This window comes from Phocoena phocoena, chromosome 1, assembly GCF_963924675.1.
Source record: "Phocoena phocoena chromosome 1, mPhoPho1.1, whole genome shotgun sequence".
In the NCBI taxonomy this organism is placed as follows: domain Eukaryota; kingdom Metazoa; phylum Chordata; class Mammalia; order Artiodactyla; family Phocoenidae; genus Phocoena; species Phocoena phocoena.
This window is the reverse complement of record NC_089219.1, coordinates 113431413-113454791: the sequence shown is the minus strand read 5'-3', so window position 1 is coordinate 113454791 and position 23379 is coordinate 113431413. Positions and strand designations below refer to the sequence as shown.

General features: G+C 57.1%; 1 protein-coding gene across 5 annotated transcripts; it reads right to left on the bottom strand.

Annotated features, from left to right (window-relative positions):
* Positions 1 to 1767: 1767 nt before the first annotated feature.
* Positions 1768 to 20467, bottom strand: LMNA (lamin A/C). Of its 5 annotated transcripts, none has more exons than XM_065890803.1 (13): positions 19904 to 20259; positions 8313 to 8469; positions 6873 to 6998; positions 6442 to 6612; positions 6114 to 6239; positions 5338 to 5558; positions 5022 to 5244; positions 4485 to 4592; positions 4257 to 4376; positions 3737 to 3826; positions 2665 to 2934; positions 2366 to 2388; positions 1768 to 1807 (listed from the first exon to the last, which is right to left on the bottom strand). In XM_065890803.1, the coding sequence occupies exons 1-13, from the start codon at positions 20257 to 20259 to the stop codon at positions 1768 to 1770; spliced, it is 2031 nt and encodes a 676-aa protein (XP_065746875.1). The 5 variants fall into 5 exon arrangements, with proteins under 5 accessions (XP_065746875.1, XP_065746890.1, XP_065746883.1 ...); XM_065890818.1 differs by lacking the exon at positions 19904 to 20259 and adding an exon at positions 12636 to 12655; XM_065890811.1 differs by lacking the exon at positions 1768 to 1807 and having other exon boundaries at positions 2362 to 2388; positions 2815 to 2934.
* Positions 20468 to 23379: the final 2912 nt, after the last annotated feature.

Below are 23379 nucleotides of genomic sequence, written 5' to 3'. Positions count from 1 at the left end.
AAGCCCATGGGGAACCAGAACTTTCCAGCAGGACTTAAGAGACTTTTCTCCTCTCATTCATTTTGCTTTCTCCAATTCGTTTTCCCACAAACCCAGACATGCTCTTTTTGTCACTGACTTTTTTTTTTGGCTGCGTTGGGTCTTCGTTGCTGCACGCGGGCTTTCTTTAGTTGCATCGAGCGGGCAGGGGCTACTCTTCCTTGCGGTGCATGGGCTTCTCATTGCGGTGGCTTCTCTTGCTGTACTGCGGTGGCTTCTCTTGCTGTGGAGCACGGGCTCTAGGCGCGTGGGCTTCAGTAGTTGTGGCACACGGGCTCTAGAGTGCAAGCTCAGTAGTTGTGGCGCATGGGCTTCACTGCTCCGCAGCATGTGGGATCTTCCCAGACCAGGGCTTGAACCCGTGTCTCCTACATTGGCAGGCAGATTCTCAACCACTGCGCCACCACTGACTTTTGACTGCAGGCTCAACTCCTCTGTCCCAGGGAATATAAACTTATATTTTATCATCACTATTTTCTTTTCAGACGGGGAGCATAGTGTCACAGAAGTAGGGGTCTACAGCCAGGACCCTGGGTTCTCTGCCATCTACTAGCTGTGTGGTCTTGTCGAGTTAACTCTGAGTCCCCATTTCCAGGGGCAAAGGGGACAATATCCACCTGTCAAGACAGTATGAGGGTCCAATGAAATAGCGCAGAGATGCTTTGGAATTTATAAAGGGCCAGAGAAAGTTTGGTTCCTATAGCTCATTTTCCCTGGTTGGGGCCCTTTCCCTCAGTCTGGGCTCCTCATTCCCCCAGATGACAGGCTCCCTCTCTGAGGCTCCTACTCCGCCTGACACGTCCCTTTGTCCACAGCAGTCCACGTTTTCTGGCTCCCAGTGGAATGTAAGGTCCCTGAGGACACGGAACACACTGTCTTGTCCATTTCCCTGTCCCTGAGCTGAGCATGGAGTGTGGCGCAGAGGGACATTAACTGCTTGTTTGCAAAGTCAGTCCTGCCCCTTTCCTGCTGCTCTCACTGGCTTCTATTCCCTCCTCCCCATCTGTCCTTGCCCCAGGTCCTGAGATGTCACCACCCTCAGACTGGGTCCATATCATCAAGTCTCAGTATTCACGCTGAGTTCAGGGTGTAGCACGAAGAAGGTGCTCGCTAAGTGCTGGCTGGTTGAAGAAAGCTTGGAAGGAAATGCTCTCCTTCAGGCTCTGCTTCTCTGAGGGACTTATGGAGAGAGAGCCCTGCACTGGGTGGGCAATGCTCAGGTCACAGCCTCTCCCCATCAGCCACCGCTGGGTGCCCAGATGTGCATCTGAAGCTCTGAGGGCCTTGTCGCATCTCCCTTAGAGCAGGGGCAAGGCTGGGCGGCGTGAGGATGCGGTGACTGAGCGACATTTACGTGTGTGTGTGTGTGTGTGTGTGTCTGTCTGTCTGCCCCTCAGAACACACAGTGACACCCACCAACAAAGACAGACACCACAGCAGCCAGGGGTAGAAACAACTAGTGTATTGATTTGGGGAGGAGAGAAGGGGTGCAGATGGGAAATGGGAGGCAAGGGGCTCCTTAAGTGTTTGCCAAAATCCACTGCCACACACCCTCCACCCTTCCTCATCTTCCTCCTCTGTGGTGGGGCCCCAGCAGGCTCTCCCCCATTCTAGTCAGCCTCCCTCTCCCTCCTCCCCTACACCCACCTGACCTCGATCTCCAGTGACTGGGCACAGCCCACCTCTGGCTCTGAAGCTGGGTGACGGCAGGCTCATTCTAACCTTTCTTCACCCTCCTTCTACCTCCCACCTCATTCCCATCTCTTGTCTAAATAACATACAGAAAAAGCAAGCGCAGCTGGTACCTGGGAGAATCAAGTCATCCCGGGGCTGGGGACAGGGGGGAACTGGGGGCGGGGCAGGCGGAGGAGCCTCAGCCAGGTGTAGTGGAACGATGGGGGATGGCCCAGGGGCCTGGCGGAGAAGACTCCACACCTGCCTCTCAGGCACCATGTCACAGGGTCCCCAGGATGGGGGCAGCAGGCAGGGCAGAAAAGCAGAAACTAGGCTCTGTAAAAAGCATCCCTTTCCCTTGGCTCCCTCTTTGGTTTTAAGGCAGATACAGAGTTCCCCAGAAGCAGGGAAAAAAAGGGGGGGATTGAGATAGATGCGCTTTTGGTGGGGGCTTATGTTTTTCCTTCAGTATAAAACCACTGTAGAAAATAACTTCTCTTAGAAAAAAACAAAAACATAGAAGAAAAAACAAAGGGGTATTTTTCTTTGGCTTCAAGCCCCTTCCCAGGAGGGGCAGGGCAGGGGTGGGCACGAGGTGAGGAGGAAGCAGGAGGCCTCCGCCCCCATCCCTGCCTGGCAGGTCCCAGATTACATGATGCTGCAGTTCTGGGGGCTCTAAGAGAGAAGAGAGAAGGGGAGAGGTGTGAGCCGCAGCACCTGGCCCGTACCCTCCCTCCCTTACCCCCCGCCCCACCCCTGCCCTCCAATCTGGGGCTCAGACAGGAGGGGCAGGATGTGGGAGCGACCATCTAGGATCTTGGGCTTCGGGGAGGAGGCTCCCACTCCCCCGGGCTGCGGAAGAGAAGGCTCTCCCCCCACAGGGCCACCCTAACCCTCAGGGACCAGGGCCCCCGCTGCCTGTGGGGGTGTAGAGGCAGAGGGACAACTCACCTGGGTTCGGAGTCTGGAGTTGCCCAGGAGGTAGGAGCGGGTGACCAGGCTGTCCCCGAAGCTGCCACCCCCACTGCCCCCCACACCGCGGTAGCTGCGAGTGACTGCGACACTGGAGGCGGAGGAGCCAGAGGAGATGGATCCGCCCACCTGGGCTGCCGAGCTGCTGGCAGACGCCTTGTCTGCAGGCTGCCCGCACGTCCCGCACAGCACGGTGCGCGAGCGCAGGTTGTACTCGGCGGGGTCCCCCGAGCTGCTGCCGTGGGAGCCCTGAGGAGGGAGACAAGGCTCAGGCCTGACGGCGAGTCTGAGACTGACTGCTCAGGCCCAACACCCAGGCTCCGCGCTCCTGCAGGTTCCCAGTTGCCAGGTGGGAAGGTGGGGTTCTGCGCTCAAGTAACCTAACCTAACCTAACCTAACCTAACGGCGGGTGAGCGATAGGGCTTAGGGGGCCCGGGGCTGGGAAGGGAGGACACGAAAGGGGGCAGGGTCATGAAGACTTGGGGATAGAAGACAGGGAATGGGAGTTGTGGCTTTGACTCTGTCCTAGCTACGCTGAGCTTAAGAGGGAAAGGAGAGAGAGTGGGCAAGCTTGTAGAGCAGCAGGCATGCAAAATTAGTTGGGAAGTGGCGCGGGTGAGAGAGACCGTTCTCCCAGGAAAAATGGGGGAGATGAGAGGCCATGCAGGTGACAGGAATGGGGAGGAGACAAGAAAGGAGATGCATGCGACAGAAATTGGGGGAGAGAGGCAGGGCTGGGTGCCCCACATCTGTCCTCCCATCCCTGTCCCAGGAGACAAATCCAGACCCTTGTCCACTGCTCCCATGGGAAGACTCCATGGCATCAGAAAGTTCCACTCCCTTCCTTACCAGAGTAGGGAACCCAGACACCTGGGTTCCCTGTTCAAGGTATAGGGAGGAGAGAGAAGAAAAGCCAGGGCAGCAAGTGAAGTTCCAAAACATTCTTTAATGAAAAGATTTTTGGGGCACGGGAAGGCCAGGGAGAGGCTGTCCCTAGGCCTGGCTGGGTGCCCCAGCGTGGGCTTGGCCTCAGCGGCGGCTGCCACTCACGTGGTGGTGATGGAGCAGGTCATCTCCATCCTCATCTTCGTCATCCTCAACCATAGTCACTGAGCGCACCAGCTTGCGCATGGCCACCTCCTGCCGGGGATACGAGAGCCCCAGGGGTTAGGGGCTCAGGGCCAGGGGAGGAGGTGTGTAGCATACCCAACCCAGTGACCACCTAAGAACCTTCGAGTGGCCTGCCCTTTGTCCAACCTGCTGCTTACTCTGTCCTCTGTGGTATGGAGCTAAGGAACTTGTTTCTACCCCAGGGTGACACCGTCAAACTCTCTGGGTAGGAGCATCGTCTGCCTTAACAATCCTCACTGTCTAACCTCCACCCCTCCTGCTGCTGGGGGAGGCAGCTTTGGGTCTGTACACTGGGTGGAGAGTTTGGGGCCTGGGACTGCACAGGAGAGCTGGGAGAAAGTGGCCCTGAATTGGCCCCTTTGGGTTGGGGGCAGCTGGCTCCTACTTTGGCCGTCAGGGGAACTTTGTCCAGTGAGAGGCCAGCCTGCGGCATACTCACTTCCCCAGTGGAGTTGATGAGAGCCGTGCGCAGGCTGTTTCCACAGCCCCAGGTGTTCTGTGCCTTCCACACCAAGTCGGTAGGGGGGCTGTGGGTGGCCCCAGCTCCTGCAGCCCAGATCTGGGAGAGGGAGAATTAGAGAAGGGTGCTCACTCCAGCACTCCCATCCTCGGGCCAACCCATCCCCACCCGAGGCCACCCCAGAGTCCCAAACACCCTGCCACTCACCGTCACCACCTGACCAGCCTTCAGAGTGAACTTTGGCGGGAAGCGGTAGGTCAGTAGGGGATCATCTCCATTCTGGCGCTTGATCTGCCAGTTGCCCATGGACTGGTCCTGCCAGGGAGAGAAGGGGAAGGTTGGGGGAGGCTCGTTCAGGCTCTTGGGTCTATCTCACTCTATTCTGCCCCTCGCTGCCTTCCCCTCAAGGATAAATAATAGCTACATCTATGGGCTCTTATGCTGTGCCAAACATACTCAGTACTTTCATTTTCCCAAGAATTCAAAGGGTTAGGGACTATTATTATGCCCATTTTACAGATGAGGAAACCGATGCTCTGAGAGGTTAAATAAATTGCCGAAGGTCTCGCTGCCACTGACAAGTCCCGGAGCCAGGACTGGAACCAGAGTGTGGAGGAGATAGCCACACTGCCCTGGTCTGCCTCTGATGGGAGGAACAGCCCTCCCCGCAAACTCCGTCCCTTCACTTTCCAGGTTTTCTCCCTAACCCGGATGCATTCTCTTAGACCCAACCTGGGGGACTACCTCATTTGACTTGTTGCGCAGGCGTACGAACTTGCCCTCCTCGTCCACCTCCTCCACGGCCACGCGCCCGCTGGTGCGAGCGTGCTGGGAGAAGCTGCTGCGGCTCTCTGTGGACTCCAGCTTGCGCTTTTTGGTGATGCTGCCCCCACTCTGTGTCTGGGACGAGTGGGAGGAGGCCCGGCCGCGGCTGCGCTGTGAGGTGGGGCTGGGGGAAAGGCGTAGCCTGCGGAGGGGAAGACAGGGTGGGGGGCCTAGTCAAGGCCGGTGGCAGGCCAGAGGCGGCCGCTAGCACCTCCCCGACTCCCGCACAGCCCACCTCTCCTCCTCGCCCTCCAGGAGCTTGCGGTAGGCGTGGATCTCCATGTCCAGGGCCAGCTTGATGTCCAGCAGCTCCTGGTACTCGTCCAGCTGCTGTTGCATCCTTGCCCGCATTTCCGCCATCTCCCGCTCCTTGTCTGCCAGCAGCCGCCGGCTGGTGTCCCGCTCACGGGCCAGCGAGTCCTCCAGGTCCCTCAGCTTTGCTTCCTTGGCTGCCAGCTGGGTGACGGGGGGCAGGGGTCTGATGAGCTCCCAAGGGCCCCAAGTATGGAGACGTAAGGGGCAGGGGACACCCAGCTATCCTCCCCAGGATCTCCAGGCTCCCATCAGAGCCGTTTATGGCTCTAATGTGGCCTCGGCTGGCTGGTGACGACTGGGGAGGCCTTCTCAATATCCAACTGAAATCTCTTAATCTGAGGCTAGAACCGATTTCCTCTGCCACAAGTGGCACAGCCAGCTAGAAGAACATTGATGCTTTTAACACCTCACACTGGGTCTCCTGGCAGATCTATGAGTTAGGGAGGATAAGAATGATCTCCATATTCAAATAGGAAAACTAAGGCTCTGAGAAGCGAAGGTCTTACAGGCGAGATAAGAGGTAGTCCTGGAACAGCAAACAGGTCATCTGACTCCAAATCCTAGGCTTCTTACTCAGCCTGTGGTCCTGGGGCATGTTCTGTCCACTATCCTCCCCTCCTCAGGACTTCCACTTGACATCCTGACATCCTGCCCAGACTATTGGCTGATGGGGGAGGGGCGGGGTGGGGGCATCACCTGCTTCTGGAGCTGGCTGAGCTGGGCAGAGAGGCTGTCGATGCGGACGCGGGACTGCTGCAGCTCCTCGTGGGCGGCCCCCATCAGGTTGCTGTTCCTCTCGGCTGACTGCCTGGCATTATCCAGCTGGAGGGGAGGACACAGGGTTAGGGCTGCAGCGACCAAAGGCAGGAGGGACCTCAGAAGGGCATCACTGCTGCAGCGTCAGGTGCCGGGTACCCTGAGCTCCTGCCACCATCCTCCCGATCTCCCACAGGACATCTCAGGGTGGGCGGGTGGAGGGTTGCTGGGGGCAGAGGCAGCAAGGGAGCCCCGGGATAATGAGCACCTTGGCAGAATAGGTCTTCTCCAGTTCCTTCTTGTACTGTTCCACCTGGTCCTCGTGCTGGGCCCGCAGCTCCTGCAGGGCATCCGCCAGCCGGCTCTCAAACTCACGCTGCTTCCCATTATCAATCTCCACCAGTCGCGTCTCATGGCGGCGCTTGGTCTCACGAAGCTCCTGGAAGGGTTGGACCCAGAAACCAAAATCAGAACTAGTCCTTCAAGGATGAAACCCAAGTTCCTGGCCCAGTCCTAACCCTGAATGGAGTCACTATAAAGCCCCACTTTAACCTGGGGGCTGGCCACCCCCCAACTCCCCATCCACTAGTACAAGGGAGTCAGGCAGGGAGCTCTGCACACAGCTGATCCCCCAGCCCCAGCTCTGACGTCTGTCACCACCCAGCCCTGGTCCTCCGGTCTGCAGGGCACAGTTCCCACCTCGCTGTAGATGTTCTTCTGGAAGTCCAGCTCCTCCTTCAGGGTCTGCAGCCTGTTCTCAGCATCTACCCGCCGCAGCATCTCATCCTGAAGTTGCTTCTTGGCCTCACTCAGGGCTGCCTCGAGCTGAGAGGAAGGGGGCAGAGGTCAGGGAGAGGGATCATAGGACATCAGAGCTGGAAGGAAGCTGAGAAGTGGGCTGCGTCCAGCACATCCCTTTATATGTGCAGAAACAGGTCTAGGGGAGTGAGAGCCTTGGATACCCATAGAGGTAATAATATATTTATTCCCTCACAGTAATGACTCTGGGTAGGTACTGTGCTAAGAAAAAAAAAGACAGTGCCTCCTTTCTCTGGCACAACACAGCAATTGCTATAAAGGAAGTATGTCCAGAATACAGAAGGAACATGACGGAAGGAACCAAAGTGTGCCTGGGGTGGTAGAGGGGGCTTCCGGGAAGGCCTCCAAGAGGCTGAGATCTGAAGGACAGGTGAGTGGGGCAGACAGGAGCCAAGTGCAAAGGCACAGAGGGAAGAAGGCACACATGTGCACTAGTCAGTACTGCTGAAGTCTGAAGGACAGGGCTCAGCGGGTAGAGTGACAGCAGAGGCGGCCAGACTGGAAGGCAGGGGTTTGATCACGGAGAGACGCGCCCTTATCTGCCACAAAACAATCCTCTAAACCTCAAGTAGGGGTGCACCTGTCTTAGATCTTCATCTTAGAAAGCACAAGCTGGGAAGTGAAGCTGGGAAGGGCTGGGGGCAGGAACTGGGAGGAGAATGGCCCAGCCTTGGTTTTCTTGTCAACATGTTGGCTTCTCCTGGTCTCTCCACGGTGTACCGTGGCGGCAGGGCCTGGGAGGGAAGACAGCCCAGGACAGAAGCTTGGTGACTGTCTCTAGTCCTGGTCCTGCTCTGAGCAGACGTGGCTGTGAGATTGGGAACAAGCCAGCTTCTTTGATTCTGTTCCTTAGCTTGTAACATGAGAGATTAGAGGCTAGAATACATAGCAAAGTGTTTTGAAAGTAAAGACCATCGTACACATGCTGAGCACTGAGAACATGCATCCATATGTGATCGACCATCAGCTCCCGATCAGGGCTCTGTGGACAGTCTACATCCTCTCCTGCCTCCCAGAGAGGTCATGGCTCTCTCTAGCAGGGTCAAACCGGGAGGGATCCAGGGCCAGGCACAATTCATTGCAAAGTTAAATGGAAATGGCTTGTGGATTCTTTTAAATTCACCGTGCTAGACACCATGGGCAGCAGAGGATGCAATATGGTCTGGATGGGTGCAACGATGGCAGGACATGGGAATGGCTCTGATGCCATGTGACAGGTCAGACTGGGCACCTCCTGAGGGGGCCTGGGGTGGATGAGTGAGTGTGCATTTGGCAGGGGAGGGGGGACAGGTGTCAGGTGGCATCACGGGCGGGCCTCACCTTGGCCACTTGCCCCCGCAGGTCATGCAGCTCGCCCTCCAGCGTGCGTTTCTCACTGAGAGCAGTGCTCAGTGCGGCCTCCTTGGAGTTGAGCAGAGCCTCCAGGTCCTTGAGCCGGGCCTGGGCAGCCATCAAGTCTCCCTCCTTCTTGGTATTGCTAAAGAAGCCAGGGAAGAGTGGGTTTAAGAGGAGGAGTCTGTGTTCCTAGAGAGAGCCAGGTCCCCCAGGGAGAGAGAGAAGTCAGGTTCTGGGAGGTCAGCTGTGGGGCCTGGCTCTGCTATCCTTCAAACTGCCAGGGGAGGGCATCCTTGACTTTGGTTTGTTTGCATCTGCCTGCTTCTGGGGCTGGACTCCCACTTCCCCCAAGGTCCCCAAAACCCCCTTCCTGCTTCTCCACCCTTCCCATGACTCAGTACTCAGGAACGTGCCTGGGGCCAAGGGCAAAGCTCGATCCCGTGAGATGAATGCTTTTCCCTCTCTCCCCTCCCATTCCTTCCCAAAGAGACAGAGCCACCTTTGTCTCCTGCCCCTTCCCACAGAGGGCCTTAACCTTCTCCCCCGACTCCACCCACCTTCCATTCAGCCAAGCCTCCTTCCCTGCGGGTACCCAGACAGCCAGGCTCCTAGGCCTTGGGTCTGTGTGTCCCTAACACTTATCAGTTTGAGACCCAAAGGTGTCTGTCACCTCCCCTAGTCCCTTTTACACACCGGGAACTGCTGGGAGGGAAAGTCTGGTTAAAGCTCAGGGAGACCTGGGATGAGGACGGCCAGGCATGGTACTGACCCTTCCCTTTCTCGGACCCAGTCTGGGTCCCCTGATCTGGGCAGAGCACAGGGGTTCCAGCCTCCCTCCCTCTGGGCCTCATCAGAGCCTGAGAATGCTGAGCCTGACACATCGACCACAGGCCTCAGCATCTGGCTCCAGATGCGACCCCCAGGCCTCCAGGTCCATCTGGGTTCCAGCCTTGAACCTCCCCACTCCTCAAACTGGGTAAAGCTTTAGCTAGAACCAACCAAACAGGGGTTGCCTCTGCCACCTCCCTTCCCTTTCTGGGCCGCTGATGATTTTTGCTGGAGAGTGACCTAGAGAAATAGAGGGATCCTATTTTCTTAAAGACCTCTGGGGAACCCAAGAACTTTTCAGTTGTAATGATCCCTTCAGCAATGCGTGGTGAGAGAAACCACTAGACCCAGGGAGTGGAAGGAAAGAGACAAGGGGCCTGGGCCCAGTTGCCATCTGCAACTCATCAGACTTCAAGCATGAACCCACCATGGCAGATGGAAAAAAGGAAAACCAAACGTGGGCAGGGGGAAAAAATTCTATCCTGGAAAGGAGAAAAGTGGCCCTGCCAACATTTTTCTCCTGCCACCAAAGCCCTCAGCTCCAGCAGACCCAACAATTCACTGTGAAGCAGGACGGAGAAGGCTAGACTGGAGGCAGCTCTGGAGGGAGGGCCCGAGACTGAGATGGTGTTCTCCTGCCACCAGCTTAGATTTCAAACAGGAGCCACCTCCCCTCCAACTGGGCTCCACTGGGAGGGGGGACAGAGCAACACCCAGACAGGCAAGGGAAGGACCCGAAGACCTGGGGGGAGCACCCCCAGCCTGCACACTTGCTCTGTCCAGGCCTCTGGCCACATCTCAGAACAAGCTGTTTAATGCAACAGTGTCTGTCTCCTGTGAAAAGAGGCCCTTCCAGATCTGGAGGATGTCTCCCCTCCTCCGTCTCAGCCAGAAAAGCTAAAAATAAAGTCAAAACCCAGCTCAGGTTTTGGCTGCCATCCGGCCCAGCCCCTGGCTGGGAGCATAGCCCCAACTTTCCATGACTTCAGAACTTTTCCGAAGCTGAGGCAGCTGCAGGGCGAGGAGGGAAAAAGAAGAAAAACTGCTGGTAAAGCGAAGCGACGCAGCAGACATAGATTCCGAGCCCCTTGGGCTGACTCCAAGGTTGGCAGGGACTTCCCAGCCAAGAGGCCTCTCTACCCTGCAGGCTAACGGCTGCAGCTGGCCATCCTGGGAGGCTCTCAGAATTTAGAGAACTAGAAGGAGCTGAGCATACGTTCAGCTTAATCCCCTCCTTGTACAGATGAGGAAACTGAGGCACAGAGGAGGAAGGTGAGTGACCCAGTGTCAAGCACAGCAAGCTGCTATGGGGACTGGGGTGGGGGTGGGGGTGGGGGTAGGTCACAGTCAATTCTGGCTGCTGATCAGGACTCCTCCCTCCTCCCTCTCCTCTCCCTCCTCCCTCTCCTCTCCCTCCTCCCCCTCCCCTCCCTCCTCCCCCTCCCCCCCCTCCTCCCCCTAAGCCACAGGTCTAGAGAGAGCAGAGAAGCCAGCAGGAGAAAGAGGGCTCCCAGATCCAGCCAGCCTGAGCTGGGAGAAGCAGGAAGGAGCGCCGTGATGCTTTCAGAAGGCATCTCAAGGGTGTCTCTTCCCTAGTCCCGCCTCCCTGGCCTCCTCAGACACCAGAAGAGGAACTTCAGAAGTTCTCCTTGGAAATACTTTTCCTGTGGCAGTGCAACGCAGCACTGACAGAGGAAAACAACGGAGCTGCTCGGTCCCTGTCCTCGGAGGCTCACACAGCCTGACAACTGCAGGATTTTGTCCTTCAGTATAACCTCTTCAGTTCCTTCTGCTCCCAAAGGTGGGGTGGTAGTAATACTAATATTAATACTGATACTCAGACTAATACTAATGATCATATAATGACAGCAAACACACCTAATTGCATACAAGACACTGCTCTAAATATTATAATATTAACTCACTTAATCTCCACAGCTTCCCTACTGAGATAGGTGCTAATACTACGTGAGTGAGGAAACAGGCACAGAGAGCTACGTCCAGGGTCCCTCCTGGGTCCTACAGCAAGTCGGGAGCAGAGCTGGAAATCACTGATGTACTGCTCCACCTCCCGTGCTCTAATGGCCTCCAGAGAAATTAAGGGGGTGATTTTCCTTCCCCTCCTGGAGGCTTTGATTAGCGCTTAAAAGACATGCGATGAAAGGACTAAGGCACACCCTGCAGGTGAGGGAAACCCCAAGCAAAGAGAGGGAAGCAAGGAAGAGCCTTTGTGGTTTTCTCAGCTGTGTTTGGGGAGCTCCCCTCTGTGGGGAAGCAGCTGCTGTCACCCATGGGCTCATGACTCAGACCTCAGGAGCTCTGTGGCCAGGGAGCCACAAGCACTCCCCAAGAGACCGCTGTGGGTGGCAGTACGGAAACCAGTGCCTCTCCAACCTCCTCCCCAGTCTTGCCTGACCACCAGGTCCAAATGCCATTTCTTCCCTAGTTGGGGTCTTCAGCCCTAGCAGGGACCCCAAGCAGACACTGGCCAGGCGTTCAGCCCCAGAGTGGTGCTGCTGCCCGTGCCTGAGTCCACTGGGGATTGGCGGTGGGAAAGCCGGGCACATGCTGACTGCTGCCCCACAGCTAGGGCAGGGAGGACTGGGCTGGCAGGGAGGAGAGGGTGAGGCAGGCAAGGGGAGCTGGAAGGGTGGGAACCAGGGGCTCCACAGGTGACTCATCCTCAAGCACACAATACTCTGGCAGGGGTCGGGAAATCCTCTGGTGCTCACAGGGGAGACCCTGGCTTTACCCACGTCCTGCCCCAGGCCCCGTGCCATGCCAGTGGGTTGCCGGCTTCTCCCTCCCATCCGCCAGGCTCCTCCCACACAGGAGTGGCTCCATCCCAGACGGCTCATGAGGCAAGAAGGGCTGGGCATCCTGTTTCTAACTCTTCCCACGTCTGGCATATCTGATCTCAGAAGGAGGGACGAGTGGGGTGGGGAGGGCAGGGGAGCAGAGAGGAAAAGAATAAAGTAGAAATGAGACCTGGGAGCTGGCGCGTGTGGCCCCAGGCTGGGGCTCTGTTACGCTGAGCCTGGCTGGTGGGATAGGGAAGCCAGGCTCCAGGGCCACTGCAGGCCAGGACTCTGGGGGCTGCCTGGGGCGGGGGGGGGGGGGGGGGGAAGAAAGGCACGCAGCACGGCAAAGGGGCTGAGGTGGGCACTGGGCCAGGCACTGACCCGCCCGCTGAGTCACCCTCCTCAGCCCAGCTCAGATGCCAGATATGGAAGCCAGGGCCGGCCGCAGGCCTGTTTGGGCCCGCTTGCCGGGAGCAACTTGCTAGGCCCCGAGGGAGAGGCCCCCATTTCCTCCGCTGAGCTGAGGAAGAGACAAGGGGAGCAACGACAACGGGCTGGGGCTAAAAATAAGAAGTGGGAGGGGCAGATGGCCAAGGGGGCGGTGGAGGAGCCGGACCAGCCCAGCCGGGGCTCCCTCAGACCCGCCCCTGTCCACTCACTGGCCCCGCCCCAGCCTCACCGGCCCTCCGTGTTCCCCATCGCCGCGGGTCAGAGACGGGAGGAGGGGGAGGGGAGGCAGGCGCACAGAGGGCCCTTAACCAACCCCCCCCCAGCGTCTCCTGCCTCACAGGAAAGGGAGCCCCCTGTGGCTGGGCAGGGCAGAGCAGGGCTGGGGGCAGAGCAGTGACTCCCAGCCCTCCTGGCTCGGCGAGAGTTCTCCCCTCTCTTCCCAGGGGTCTAGACCTCTGCCCAGGCTGACTCCCTGCCAGGTGATGGGGCGTCTCCAACGGCCACCCCAAGCCGGCCGCACGTTCCTCCTTTTGTTCCAGCAACTCCCCCCACTGAAATGTATCCTTCCCTCCCTCCACCTATCCAAATCCACGCCCCCACCTCTGTTTGAGCCCCGCCTCAGCCCAGCGCCTCCAGATCCAGTCCCAGCCCTCTCTCCTCTTCCAAGTGCGTTCAGCTGTTGTTTTATCTGCTGGTTTATTCTCTTTCCAGTAATAAGTGTGTCTCCGGGCTTTTTCTGTATGTCCCCAAATGCCCTGAGACTAGGAGGAGCTCAAGGCTTCTAGGGGGACCTCTTCCTGGACCAACTCCTGCCCTTTTACAGATAGGGAAACCGAGGCCTGGAGAAGAGCAGCCTCAGACCCTAAAACCCTGCCCACCCAGTCACCTGAGGACACTCACAACAGATGGAGACAGACACAGAAAATGGCATGACACACACAGAGGGTGCAGAAAGTAGACAGAGACACCCAGGGAGAGAGCCTGGAAGACACTTCGGCTTCTGCTCAATTGCTGGGAGCCACCCCAGTCTGAGAGTGATGACACAGAGACTTAGTGAAACAGCCCTCAAACATCAGCTACTCCCACAGCTGTGTGTGGAGCCATGAAGTTCGACGGTCCCCTACCCACAAAAGTAACCACTGCTTGGGTTCTTGGCTGGTCTGTGGGTCTGCCATCACTTTCAGGTATGGGTAGGACGTGGATAGGCTGGGACATCTGGTTCCCCACTCTGGCATTCAAGGCACCAGCCCTTTCTGGAAAGGAGACCTTGAAGAGAGGAACTGAGAGGGGCAGGTGCTTCAGGGACTTAGAAGCCCCTTGAGCCTCCCCCAAACGCCACCCTGTGAAGTTCTGAATGTCTTGCGCCTGGAAAGCACATGGTAGAGGTCGACCCCCAGTATGTGGGTGCATGGGCCTCCCCATAAAGGCACATGCGCCCACAGCAGGCATGGCTCTGCTTCTGCACGCCTCCCTTGGGTGTGACACCTGCCACATATGCTCGGGGTCTGAGGGTCCTCAGGTCCCTTTCCAGAGCCACCAGGCTCCCAGCTGTCTTCGCCCCAGACAAAGCCAGGTCTAATTCCAAGCAGAGGGAGGGTTGGGATGGGGGAACTGGGGCTGAGAGGGGGACAGGGGGCCTGTTGACACGTTCAGACGCAACTCCAGCAGAGGCGCTGGGACTGGCAGGGGGCCAGGCCTGAGTCACAGCTGCTGGGTGTATCAACGTGGCATTGTGCAGGGGCAGGAGAGGCCTGCGGCCAGAGGCCAGGGTGCTGGGGTCCTGGACAACAGGCAGCGGGCTTCCTGACCAACCGCTCCCTCCAGGTCCCATGCCAAACTCCACTTTCCTTCTTCCTGGCCTGTTTCTCCAGAAATTATTCCTGTGTTGTCATAAAAATGCAGGGCTGAGGCCTGGGAACAGACCAAAAGAAGTGGGGGCATGGAGGGGAGACGGAAGGCCTGGGAAGAGGTAGGACGTCCTGGGGGTGGGAGGGAGGGAGGCCACTGGCCATAAGGTGGGACATTTAGGGGATCCCTACAAGAAGGTGACTTAGCAGTCCCTTCTTAGGACGTATTAACCCTCCGCCTGGTGGCTCATGGTTATTAACCCTGACAACAGCGGGAAGGGGGTGGGAGCCGCACCCCAAGATGAAGAGAGGAAGTGGGGGGAGGGCCGAGGAGTTCTGGTACCACTGCATTCCAACTCCAGCCTGGGAAGATGCAATGCTCTCTCCCAGCCAGCAGAGGGTGGCAGCGTTGGAGCTTCAGGAGGAGGAAGGGGGTGCCTTGGCAATCCCAAACAGCCCCCTCTCAACTGCCCAGGTCTGGGACCCTTGAAATTAAGGGTCTCTAACTCCCCTGAGCCAGTCCCTAAAGGGACTCCTGTGTTCTGCTCCCCTCCATCTGTCCCTCATGTGATTCAGGCCCTCATCCCTCTTGCTGCCACTGAACAAGAACACCCATCCTAGTTTTCAATAAAAGGCCATCCCTCTGCCTTTTCTTCTCTGACCGGACAAGTTCAGGGTCTCCCGTCCACTCTCTACTCTGCCCTCTACCGTGACTCAGCTCGTCTGCTGGGCCTGGGATTCCAGCCAGAATTATTCCTGGTTTCGACAGGCAGGATTCAAGCTTCCTCTCCCACAAACGGGCAGGGGGAGCTCCTGTCCCCCCACCCTGCCCCACCTCCTTGCCAAACTGTCCCCTTCCTTGAGAGATTGTTAAGGGCCAAGACTTCCTCACAGCCCAGCCTCAGGTTGCGGGTGCAGGAAGGATAGAAGGGGGGCAGTTCAAGGTCACCCCTGCACCTCCCTCTTATTCCGGGTTCATGCTGTCTAATCCTGGCCAGCACTAAGGTAACAGTCCTGCCTGCCCCAGAGCCTCCCTTCTTCCCCAACACAGATCCATGGGACTCTCCCTCTTCTGCATGATACAGCCTACATGACATGTCCTGAAGGGAGCCGCATTAAAAACATAGTGTCCTTTCCTACTAGCAGTAAAAACAAAGCATAAGCCAAGGATATGATGCCATAATAGTTAACCGTTTCTCACAAACTTTCTCTGAGAAAGAGAGGAGGGTGTTAGTACTTTTAATTCCAAGCTTGTGGGAAATATTTCTATTGTGAATAGCATTGGTTATTAATTATATTCGATTTTCATACTTACAGCGTGGTATTTTAGAGGACTGTTTTCTCACTTTGTGGGTCATTGTACTACTCTGGAACCAGAGAGATCTCTGGAGACCTTCTGCTCTAACCCCTTTCTTTTATAGCTAGGGAAATCCAGAGATGGGGGGTGATTTGCTCAAGGTCACACAGCAATTTATCGGCAGGGCCAAGCCTAGAACTAAGGACACCAAGGGCCAGGGCTGTTTCCGCTACCTCCTGCTACCTGTCATTTTGTTGGTGGACCACCTTGCCTCTTGTTAAGCAGTAGGAGATGCTGCAACCTTCCCCAAAGAACCTCTTTCCTGCTATCTCCAAGAATATTCGAGCTTGGCCTGTGTCATCTTCAGTACACAGGGTGGGGCTCAGGGAGGTGAGGATAGAATGAACTGCCCTGGGCCTCTGAGCCAGACCTGGTCTTGCCTGCTGCAGCTGCTAGAGGTGGTCAGGGGCTGGGGAGGAGGCAGGCAAGGGAGGGGGAGCAGAGGGCACAGTTGGTAGGTAAAGGCATCTCCTACCAGTTGTCCCCACAGCTGTCCCTGCCTTCAGCCCTGACACTGAGCTACTGAATCACTGGGGGTGGGACTGGGAGTGGGGACAATGGGCACATCCCATGCAAGAGTAAGTCTCAGATTCCTGGAGGCCAGGGGATGTGCCGGCCGGGGGCATCAATCGTGGAAAGGCAATCAGGGGCCCTGGCAGGAATTACTGTCTTTCTTATTTCTCTTGAGCTCCTTAAGTACTTACTGCTCAGCCCCCAGGGTTAGCTGTACCTTCTTCTTTCCGTTTGAATAAGAATGTGGACTTCAGGGTGTGGGGTGGGGGAAGAGATGACACCAGGAGCTCCCTCAGGTGAGGACTGGGGCCCAGGTACCCTCGAAGGCCTCCATCCCTGTTATCCTTATGTATCTGCCAAAGGGCACAGCCTCCTGCAGATCCAGGTAGACAATTCCCATGACAAGTCCCAAGACAGTCTCAAGACAGGAATCACCAGCCTCCCTGAGCTCTGTCTCATGATCCATGGCCTGGCAGGGTCCTGGGTCTTTCCAGGTATGGGATGTGGCAAAGGCTATCGATCAAGTGCTAACAGGCCCTGCGGAACAGCAGAACATTAAGACAACACTGGTCCCAGAGCAGAATCTCCAGACTGCAGGAGTGCGCCTCAGTCATCCCAACCCGCCTTCCAGATCCTCCAGCCTGTCCCCTAAGCTAGAGAAGTACGGTTTAATGGTACGAGCACATAACTAAGAAGCAGAAGGCCTGTGCTCAAGTCCTGACCCGTCACTCCCCTGCTGTGTGACATGGCACAAGCCTCTACACTTCTCTGGCTTTTGCTTTTCTTATCCTGATGAGAGCTTGGATGAACCTGGGCCTGGCAGGTCCCTGCCTGTCCCAACCAGGGCCGCAAAAGGTGGGCAATTCAGGAAGTCGTTGAGCACCCAGGCCTTGTCTGGGGAGGAAGAGACGCTTCTGCTTTGTGGGGCTGGGATCTCCCCACTTCTGACTCAGCCTTCCTCCACCAGTTCCGCATGGGAAGACACAGACCCTGGCACCATCCCGTAGCCCAAGCCCATAACTCTAGACCTCAACTCTAGAACTGCTTGTGCATACTGCGTGTCAGGAGTCCCGGTTCCAGACCACCACCAGAACCTTAGGAAGGAGGTAGAAAAGGATCCCAGGATGCAGTGGGGAGCGGGGAGCAGAAGATGCAGACATTCAGGCCCCCATCCCTCCCTTTAAGACATCTGCTGTCTCCACCCTGTCTCTTGTAAAGCCACAAGGGTGGGAGAGAGGAGGGCAGCATCTGAGTCATCCACCCAGCTGTCCTGCTTGGGGTGGGGCCTAGTTCCCAGCCTGGACCCCAGGCAGGCCTTCCCTGATGCTCTTAACCTCCTCATTCTTCCCGCACTTAGGTGTCCAAATCCCTGGGGCTCCAGAATTGACAGGATGTGTGTATGTGTTTGTGGGTGGGGGTAGTGTTTCTGCTTGCAGCCCGTAACCCAGCCTGATGAGAGGGTGCCCCAAACCCCTGGGTGTGGTCAAGATACCCAGGCTGGGCCAGGAATCCCCACAAGATCTTACAGACAGCTCTGCATCCCAACCCAAAGCCTGGCCCTGAACTCTGAGCTCTAACTAAACATTAAACCAGGCAACACCTTCTCCCTAGGCTTTAGTGGGAGGAGTTAGGACAATGCCTTTCTTCCTCTCCCAAATTCTTCATTCTACTCCACACCTCACCCTGAGCACAGCAGACGCAAAAGGGAGCAACAAATCCTTGCTCCTCCCACTGGGGACATAGAACAGGACAGAAACCCCAACCTGAGCCCTCCCATCAGCCTAGGATCCAGGTGTGCAAACCCGCCCCCCCTTTTCCGGAAGTCCAGCCTCCCCAGCCAGGATGAGTGGGGGAGAGGAGAGGCAGGTGGCTAAATATAACAAGTACACACACCACCCCCGGCCCTGCCCCACATGCGTGCACACCCGCCTGGTGTCCCAGGCCCGACAGCTGCACCAGGAGGCAGAGGAGACAGACTGGCGTGGCTGGGTTAGCGAGAGACCATAGACTCCACTTGTTCTGTTCCCTGATCAATGCCTTCCCCAGAAAAAGATCTGCTAACAATGCCCTTCACAGGGATCTGCAAGGTAGTAGTTTGGTAGTTGCGTGGACTAGTTTAGAACGCTAATTCTCTGGGACTCCCCTTAGCTTGCCTCCTGTCTGTCCTGCTAACTAAGTTACTCCTATCACTAGTGGACAATGACAGCAGTGATCCCTTTCAACAGAAATAAAGTCAACCTGAGTTCCCTGGTGGCCTTGTGGTTAGGATTCTGGGCTTTCACTGCCATGGCCCGGGTTCGATCCCTGGTCTGGCCGGAGAACTGAGATCCCCACAAGCCACAGCCAGAGTGGGGGGGCGGCAGGCAAGTCACCCTGCCTCTCCACACAATTTCAATTTCCATCTAATCTTCACAAGGGGATGATGGATCTGCCACACCCACCATGCCTGGGGCTAGGGGCTCACGAAGGGGTATAAAGAGCACAGAATACACAGAGGTTCTGAGAAGAGCATGAGTCTGGAGAAGATGATGCCAAGGAAAAGAAGGAAAGTCAAACCATACCCCACCCCAACCAGGGATCTCCAAGCACCTTTAGTGCTCTTTGGCTGAGGTCTTCATAGAAAACAAATTCTTGGGGAGCTGAAGATGGCCTAAACTTCCCAGCTCCAAAGGCCTTTTTAGAAAAGAGGGAGGAGCCAAGTAGGGTGCGGTAGAGTGGGGCAGGGATGGGTAAGGTAGGAGTGGCCTGAAGCTTCCAACGGCTGGATTTCAAAAATGTCACTATATTCTGGTAGTTGAACAAGGCAAAGAACAACAACAAAAAGTCAGCGGCTGCGAGGACTGGGCCAGAGCAAAGGCTGCTCAGCTTGGCTGGGAAAATGAAAGCGGTTCACCCCAAGGAGGGAGGCAGGGAGCGACAAGCCCCCAACCCTCGAAGACTCCAGGCAGAGGGTGAGGGTGGGATGGGGGAAGGTGGGGAAGCGGGGAGGCAGACCTGGGCATAGCACAACTTCCTGAGCTGGGAGCCTCTGCCCTCTGTCTCCCTCCCTCCCTTGCATTCCTGGGCCAAGCAGGCCAAGGGCTGTGAGAGCTGTGGGGAAGCCGCTCTCCTGGAGCTCTTTGGTTGGCCTGTCAGAGTCCAGGGAAGGTCTCAGGTAGGGAGTGAAGGAGAGCTTCCCAACTCTTAGAGAGAACCTGGGTAAGGGTTGTGCTGAGGGGGCCATCACCATGCCCCTGCAGGGGAAAAAGGGGGTCACCCTGTTTTGGTGACCTCTCTCCAGCACCACTGGACATCTGCCAGGTTGGGAGCTCTGTCTTAGTGGGTGTCATGTGTTCAGAGCCAGGCTGGGCAAAGTTGGCACAGTGCCAAGCCTGCCAAGAAAGTTCTAACAGGAGCCTTTCACCCACTCCAAAGTGTCCTGGGTGCCCAGATTTCTTAGACCTGGCGGAGCCAGTTCCGCTTTGCCCAAGACTCTCCCCCAGGCCCCAAATGACTGGCAAATCCCACCCTGACAGAATGTGGACCTGCCACCAGCCCCTACTTGGTCCTGCTGCCCGCGCCGTTACCTTATATATTCCACCCTCTCCCAGAGACCCCTCCCTTCTCTGTCCTGTCTTGACAATTTCCCTTGGCACTGCCAGTCACCCGCTGGGGGCGGTTCCGGTGAGGGAGGAGACTATAACGCAAAGTTATCAGCCGTCTGGAGCTCGGCAAGGGCGACAGTCGGCTCGCCCTCTCTGCACCTCTCCCGGCCCCACGCCGCCACCTGGGCGCACTCACCGTGCCTTGAGGTCCTTGAACTCCTCGCGCACTTTGCTCAGCTCCAGCTGCAGGCGGGCGCGCTCCTTGGCCACCGAGTCGAGGGTCTTGCGGGCATCCCCGAGCTCTGCCTCGTAGGCGGCCTTGATGCCGGACACCTCGCGGCTGACCACCTCCTCGGACTCGGTGATGCGAAGGCGCAGACCTGCGTTCTCCGTCTCCAGCGAGCGCACACGGTCGATGTAGACCGCCAAGCGGTCATTGAGCTCCTGCAGGTCCTCCTTCTCCTGCAGCCGGGTGATGCGGGTGGGCGACAGCGGGGTGGAGCTGCCCTGCGCCCCACCGCGGGTGGCGCGCCGCTGGGACGGGGTCTCCATGGCCGGCAGGGTGGCAACGCTGCCCGCGGGGCAGAGGTCCCGGTAAGGGCAAGCGGCTCTGGCCGAAGGACAGAGACTGCTCGGGGTGGGAGCTCGCCGGCCGGCTGGCTGGCTCTCGTCTGGCTCCTGGCAGGCGTGGGGATCTGGGCCGGGCGCTGTCGGACCTCGGGATCTGGGTTGGCCGGTATGGATGCGGCGCTCCCGCGAACACTCTGAGTCACCGGCGCCCGAGCAAAGGCTCTAATAGGTCTAGGGAATTGGAGGAGGGGCCACTGCTCTTAAAGGGGCCGTCGCATACCCACGGGGGGTTGGGGGGGCGGGAGGGGTGAGGAGGGGAGAGGACCACCCGGCGGTGGTGGCGGAGTAGGGCTCCACCCTCTCTCGCGCACCCCGCGCGTGCCCGAGGCTTAGCTGAAGCTCGCGTCTAGGTCCCTGCCTGCTCAGCGCTCCAAGCTGCAAGCTTGCCCCCACTGCCTCAGGCCTTTGGGGGTAGAGGGCAGAGCCAAGGGGTGAGGGTGGGTGGGCAAAGGGCGGGGAAGAGAGGGAAAGTGGGTGTAAAGCAAGGAAGGGTGCCAGGCAGGCAGATAAAGTAGGGGGAGGGCTAAGGCTGGTGCCCATCAGGGTGACTCACTCTTCTTCCACCACTGGCTCCCCCTTTCCTCCCCATAGTGATAGTGAGTCACCCCTACCCCGCCCGCCCCCCTACATGTGGGCAGTCCATTCAAAGTTGCATCTCAGGATGCCAGGGTGAGGTGGGGAGGAATGCCTGGGTTCCCTGGGGTGGTTGGAGGGAGGGCTGCAGCAAAGTTCTGGATCCTGAGTGCCTTTTACACCCTCAAACTTGGGGTGGGGACCAGGAGTTTGGAGTTGCTCTTTTCCTATCTTCTGCCCCAATTTAACCTGCCTTCAAAACTAACCATTGGGTCTTAGACCCAAGGAACAAGCCACAGGCCCCAGAGAAGGCCAAGAATTGGACCCAGGCACTGCCCATCTCCTGCCCCTTTCCTTTGGATTCAAGCAATTGGAAAAAAAGTCTGCCTTGGGTTCCTCCCCCTTCAGTCCCTTTCTACTCCTCACCCCACCCCACCAACTCCAGGACTGTACTTCTTTTTTTTTCCAGGACTGTACTTCTTTTAATGGATAATTTAAAACAGATACCAGAGCTGTACATGCATTCATCACATTGCCAGGACACCAGGTCCCAGATTTTTGTGGTTCCCAGAGGGGCCTGAAAGGGGGAGCAGGGCTGGGGGCTGGACAGCCAATGTTGGGTCTCTATCCCGGTTTCAGCCAGAGAAGGGGCGGTGGGAGGTAGGGACAGCAAAGACTCCCACAACCTTGCTGGCTGCAGGGCCAGCACTGCACTTATCTCTACACTCCTCTCTGGCCAGGTCTGCTTTGCCACTGGCTCTGGGGAGGGGCCAGGCCTTCTCACAAAACAGGATCACCCAAGTCCCCAGGCTTCCCCACCCCAGGCTCTGGGGCTTCCATTCCCCAGGACTCACCAAAGACCCCTTTAATCGGCCTTCTACTCCCCTCCCCTTATCCTGGCCCTGGCCCCACCAACCATCTCATCCTAAGAGGTGGCGGTGGCTGAGGTTCCAGAACCCACGTGCTTTCCTGCCCTGCCCCTGTGGCCTCCACAGCTTATTCTCTGATGAGCAACGGGGGAAATTAAATTATGTTGCTGACTCCTACAGCTCCAGGATATCAGGATGCGCAAGAGAAACAGAGCTGGACAGGTCCTCTGTTCTGGGTTCTGGAGCTGGCTTCAGAGGGACAAGGGGCTGGAGTGGGATTAAGGCAGGGACTCTTGAGTATTCAGGGAGAGGAACCGGGAAGGGGATGCTTAGGTTCCCATCTCTAGGGGGGTGACTGGCAGTGTGGTGAGTATCCAGGATGCACCCAGTTAAGGGACTCAGGACATGGCTTCCCCTCCTTGCAGCCCTCTCCCCCAGGGCATGGCACTCACCTTCAGCTTCCCAGACAAAACAAAAAGCCTTGTTCTGTTTCTCCCTCTTGTGCTCTCCAAACCAAAAGCAGAGGCGGGGTGGGTGTGCCAATGAAACGTGCGGGACACTGGCTGTTCCCACTGCCTTAGCCCCCACTCCACTGAGCGTCCCCCCGACCCCCTCCCCTCAGTCCCTGCCTGGCCTGGCTTCCCCTCCAGGCTGGGGAAGCAAAACCACACTTAACCCTTCCTAGCCCAGACCTCCCCATCTTTGGAGAAAAGAGGCAGGAGAAAGAAGAGGGGGAACTAACCCTAAATTTCACTCTAGGTCCTTTCCAAAGGGTCCCCCCACCTTACCACCACCACAATGGCCTCAATCCTCAACGTGAACTTCGAAGGGACTTTATGTTGAATATTCAGTCCTAACTCTGAATCCCAAATGTCATCATCTGCTCTCTTGCTTCCAGGTGTAGATCACCAGTCCCAGAAGAAGCAGGAGAAAGCAGGGAAGGCCAGGTCCAGAGGAGTGGAGCCTGCTGGGGGTGAGGGCTGGGGGGAGTTGTGACTGGGTGGAGACGTGACTGGGTGGAGACCAGGTTCCAATCTTATCTCCCACTTGCTATGCGATGACAGGTCTGCTACTGAATTCTCTGGGCCTCGGTTCCCTCATCTGTAACATGGGTAGTGTGGCTACCAGAGACATGGGGGTTGAGCTACTATGTTTGCTCTCAAGGGAGTTGCCCACTTGTAGGGAAAACAGAGGGAAAGGCAAAACCAAGCACAAGTGGTTAAAGAGCAGCATAGAACCCTTAACTGGATAATGAATTCCAAATGGATCCCAGAAGCTGGGAGCTGGAACGTTAATAAGTGATATCAGAATATAGTTGTTGAGTCCAAGGGGTGGTTTGGGCAGTGGAGGAGCACTTGTCTTGAAGACCAATGACCTTGGAGGGGGACCCTCCTCTGGTCCCATAGCATCCTGGGCCTTCCTCTGACCCTGCCTCCCAAAAGTGCTGTGAGGGACAGGAGGGACCAAATCTTGGCCATCTGTGTCCCTAACATTTGGCCCAGAGCCTGGCATACAGGAGGTGTTCAGTGTTTCTTAAATGAACAAGTGCATCTGGTCCTGCCACTTTTTCAGGTGACTGACTTTGGGCAAGTTATTTCTT

What these genes read in the sequence shown, in the direction of transcription:
- LMNA (XM_065890803.1), bottom strand. Translation starts at nt 20,259, where the DNA reads ATGGAGACCCCGTCCCAGCGGCGCGCCACCCGCGGTGGGGCGCAGGGC. An exon ending in TGCGCAACAAGTCAAATGAG is followed by an intron (nt 4,593 to 5,021) that starts GTAGTCCCCCAG and finishes TCTCCCTGGCAG; the next exon opens with GACCAGTCCATGGGCAACTG. An exon ending in CCCCAGAACTGCAGCATCAT is followed by an intron (nt 1,808 to 2,365) that starts GTAATCTGGGAC and finishes TATGTTATTTAG; the next exon opens with ACAAGAGATGGGAATGAGGT.